Below are 4,636 nucleotides of genomic sequence, written 5' to 3'. Positions count from 1 at the left end.
TATAGAAGATTACGGTCATAATTAAAAAAAAAGAAAAAAAAAGGGACAACGCAACGACGTCTTAAAACACTGCTGAAATATTAATTTGCATGGCAAGCTGTGTATATCGGGTCAAAATTGCAATGATATTACACACAATTTTATTTATTTCATTTATTTCCAATACTACTAATCCCATTCGGGATTTTTGTAGGGTGGTACATCATACTGAAATATATATATTTTAATACACATTTGAAGATAATGGTATGCAAGCCTATGTCGACAGGTGCGCTTCCAAGTTCCTAAGAAACTGCTCTACACTAGTGGAATGCACAATGTTTCGCGGCAAGTGATTCCATTCGTTGATAGCGCGGGGGAAGAAGGAATATTTGAAGCAATTATTGTGGGTTGGAAGTTCTTCGTAAAGCTTACCATGGTTATATCTTGTTAGCCGTTTACTAGTAGGAGTTAGATAATTTTCCGTGGGGATGTTGAAGTTGCTGTAAGCTAATTCATATAAAAATTTAAGCCTTGCAATTTTCGCCCTTTTTTCTAGTGACAACAGTTCCAATTGCTTACATAACTCGGAGGGGGAATCATGCCAACTATATTTGTTAGATATAAACCTTGCAGCCATTCTTTGTATTCTTTCTAACTTACTAACACCAGAGGCCGTGTATGGGAACCAGACGACGTTGGCGTACTCAAGCATAGGGCGGACTAGCGTCTTGTAGGCTAATAATTTCGTCTCAGTCGATCCACTTTTTAAGGTTCTTTTTAGAAAATTAAGTTTGTTTAGCGCTTTTTGAGTTACAGAGTCTATGTGTAAGTCCCAACGGAGGTCATGGCTTATATGTAGGCCGAGGTACTTGTACTCTGTGACTTTCTCCAGGGGTTTATTGTTGATGTGGTAGGAAAACGATTTAGGTTGCTTATCTAAATTTAACAACATCTGCCAGTCATGACACCATTGTACAATATGTTGAAGTGCATTGTTAAGGTTGATTTGATCCTGTTCATTGTTGATTTGTGAGTACAGTATACAATCGTCAGCAAAAAGACGGATTTTTACATTAACGTTTTCAACTATGTCATTTATGTAAATAAGAAACAGGAAAGGTGCCAGTACCGATCCCTGTGGAACACCAGATGAAACTTTTCCCTTTGACGATGAATGAGCGTGAATTGTCACAAACTGATAGCGATCAGAAAGGTAGTTTCTTATCCAATTAAGTATTTTGCCTGCTCCCAGAATAGTTTCTAGCTTAAATAGTAGTTTTGTGTGGGATACTCTGTCGAATGCTTTCGATAGATCTATGAATATAACGTCAACCTGACCCCTGTTGTTAATTACGGTAGAAAAATCATGAATGCTTTCGGTCAGCTGAGTAACAGTCGATAACTGACGCCTGAAGCCGTGCTGGAATGGGGTTATTATATTATTGTTCTCGACGAAGGTTGAAATGTGTTTTAATATAATGTGCTCGAGTATTTTGGAGCAAGTTGAAGTGAGAGATATAGGCCTGTAATTAGTAAACTCCTTTTTGTTTCCAGATTTATATATGGGGATTACTTTAGCCAATTTCCAGTCCTCAGGAATTTCCCCTGTGTCGAGGGAGTGTCTAAAGATGAGTACGAGATACCTTGCTATCCATTCCGCGTACCTTTTTAAAAATTCATTGGGTAGATTGTCAGGGCCAGCACTCTTTTTACTATTGAGGTTAAGTAAGAGCTGCAAGACACCTTGTTCGGTAACTACTACATCGTCCAATGTGGGCAGAGCTGAACAAGAGACAAAATAAGGTATATTATCATTATCCATAGTAAATACAGAAAGAAAGTACTCGTTGAACATCTTCGCTAGATTGGTTTTATCATTTGACAGTGATTCTAGGTGTGACTTAGTTTTAGGGTTAATGTGACTCCAGAATTTACGAGGTGACGACTTAATAAACGACTGAAGTGTCACATTGAAAAATGAATGCTTAGCTGATCTAACTTTGAGGCCAAGTTCTGTATTCAGCTGTGCCAACTTATCTTTATTAAGAGGTGTTTTAGTTTTCTTTGCACATTTGTGCAGCCTGTTTATTTTACGTTTCACGTGAATAATTTCCCGCGTTATCCAAGGGTTTTTTCTGTCAATTCTTTTCGTCTTAGTTGGGATAAAGTTTGAAATGCAGAACTGAATGGCTACTTTAAATTCGTTCCAAAGGGTATCGGTAGTGGTAAGAGCGTTGGAGAAGAGCAATTGGAAGGTATCAAAATGCATATCAAAGTAATCGAGTACGCCAACGTCGTCTGCATTGCTATAGTCCAGTACTGTAGAAACTTGCGGCGCAGCAGAAGCTACAGAGTTCATTTTAAAAGAGCACAAAACCATTTCGTGGTCAGATATACCTTCTAAGACGTCGATATTGTACTCGTGGCTCAGAAAATGATCACTAACAAAAACCAAATCGAGCACTGTTTGTGTCGAGCCTTGAATACGAGTGTTTTCGGTAACAATTTGAGTTAGGTTATAATGAAAACATAGTTCTGAAAGAATATCAACACCATGGGATAATGTCTGGGGTTTAGAAAAGGACCAGTCATCTAGAGGTAAATTAAAGTCACCTGCTATTATGATCTTACTGCTCATGTTAAGATTCTTACGCATATAATCATACATATTACGAAAGAACTCTGGGGCTGTGTTTGGGGGTCTGTAGGCCACAGCAATGAAGCAGCAACTGTTCTCATAGCTGATTTTACACCATAAGCACTCAATTCCCTGGGAATCGGGCAGCAATGTACATGAAATCCCATTTCGAGCAAGAATCGCAACTCCGCCGCCACGTGATCCCCTATCTTTGCGCAAGATTGTGTAGTTGGGAGGCGTGATTTCGCTATCTTGTATACTGTCTGACAGCCACGTTTCGGTGATTACAACAATACCAGGTTCGGTATTCAGAATAGCTGTTTCAAGTTTATCAGTTTTATTCACGATACTCCTCGCGTTTAAGTTGAGTAGGCGAAATTCGTAATCATTATTGATACGGCTAGGCTTTAGTCATGGACTTGAAGCCTGTGCAACATCAGCTATCAAACTCTTGTCGTTTTTGACGTCGTCCCAAGTATACACTTTTCCGTTTATTTTAACTTTGTCGTACATCAAAGTGACCTTTTCACCGGCAAGCTTATTCGATTTCGAGCTTTCGAGCAGTTTTTTTCTGATTCCCTGAACACGTTTCGAGTAGTCCTCGCTGATTGATAATGGTTCATTCTTTAACCTATCACAGTTACGTAGAATTTTCATCTTGTCTCTGAAGTCAAGTAGTTTGAGAATCACTGGACGAGTTTTACCTTCAGTTGGTTTTCCCAGGCGATGTATGCGTTCAATTCCATTGGTTTTTACGGACAGTTTGTCCTCAAGGACCTCCTTTGTTACTCGCTCTTCGAGTTTGCTGCTGTCTTCGTTTGGCAGCTCAGAAAGACCGAAAATAATTAGATTATTTCTTCTACTGCGATTTTCTAAGTCATCAATCTTATACACGAGTGATGCAACAGTAGATTCGAGTTGTTTTGTCCTGTCTTGGTTTTGGTTCACAGCTGACCTCATACCTTCAAGGCTTTTAATTTGCAACTCTATGGTCTCTAGTCTGGATTTTGTTTCCGCTTGGCTCAATTTGATTTCCCTGACGTCAGCGGAGATAATATCTAGTTTTTGCAATATTGTTTCTAGAGTAGGCCCGGGATTTACTTCTACATCACCACACAACAAAAGTAGGTTTTTCGGCAACATTCCAAATTCACACAGCACACTCAAACAGCTCCGTGGGCACGGTAGCAGGAAGAGACAAATATTGTTACTGCGGAGGCAACAAGGATATTGTTTCCCTACCTGTGCAATGAACATGAAGTGGTTTAGAAGCGTCATCTTGACGATGCCACCGTGCCCACGAAGAAGTGCAGGTTCCGGCCAGTCTTTTATAGTGCCGAGCGGCGCTAGAGTAGCTGCTGTCACTGTCGATATGGGTCGTGGAAAATCCAAATGTCCGTTGAAGTTCCACAGGAAAAAGTTGTCCAGATCCGTCACACTTCGCTCCGCGTTATCGGCTGGAACGGCGAAGCCGCCGCGATGATCAGCCGCTTGATAGTGCTCGGAGACGCCCATATCCTGGTGCAGCGGCAGAAGCAGCGTCTGTGCAATGAACACGAAGTGGTTTAGAAGCGTCATCTTGACGATGCCATTGTGCCCACGAAGAAGTGCAGGTTCCGGCCAGTCTTTTATAGTGCCGAGCGGCGCTAGAGTAGCTGCTGTCACTGTCGATATGGGTCGTGGAAAATCCAAATGTCCGTTGAAGTTCCACAAGAAAAAGTTGTCCAGATCCGTCACACTTCGCTCCGCGTTATCGGCTGGAACGGCGAAGCCGCCGCGATGATCAGCCGCTTGATAGTGCTCGGAGACGCCCATATCCTGGTGCAGCGGCAGAAGCAGCATCTGTGCAATGAACAATAAATGAAGTCATACTAAATCTATAAATTATGCCTACAGAAAAGAATCCCTCGATCCATAAAAAGAAAACTAACCCTCTAATATCCCCCCCCCCCCCAAAAAAAAAAGAAAATCTAACTTTTTGAGCGATAATATTTTATACTCGACCCCTTTTGAAAT

The 4,636-nt window shown here is 41.0% G+C and overlaps 1 protein-coding gene across 1 annotated transcript; it reads right to left on the bottom strand.

Annotated features, from left to right (window-relative positions):
* Window positions 1-3,031: 3,031 nt before the first annotated feature.
* Window positions 3,032-4,324, bottom strand: LOC115314425. Its single transcript, XM_029973487.2, has one exon. It carries the CDS (start codon window positions 4,196-4,198, stop codon window positions 3,032-3,034), a length of 1,167 nt encoding a protein of 388 aa, XP_029829347.2. The 5' UTR covers window positions 4,199-4,324.
* Between the last annotated feature and the right edge of the window lie 312 nt (window positions 4,325-4,636).

Source organism: Ixodes scapularis, unplaced genomic scaffold (assembly GCF_016920785.2).
Source record: "Ixodes scapularis isolate PalLabHiFi unplaced genomic scaffold, ASM1692078v2 PGA_scaffold3__209_contigs__length_174095766, whole genome shotgun sequence".
Lineage (NCBI taxonomy): Eukaryota > Metazoa > Arthropoda > Arachnida > Ixodida > Ixodidae > Ixodes > Ixodes scapularis.
The sequence above is the reverse complement of the archived record's forward strand: the minus strand, read 5'-3'. Positions and strand labels throughout refer to the sequence as shown.

Excerpts from the sequence above, each read along its gene's own strand:
- LOC115314425 (XM_029973487.2), bottom strand. The coding sequence starts at position 4,198 with ATGACGCTTCTAAACCACTTCGTGTTCATTGCACAGACGCTGCTTCTG.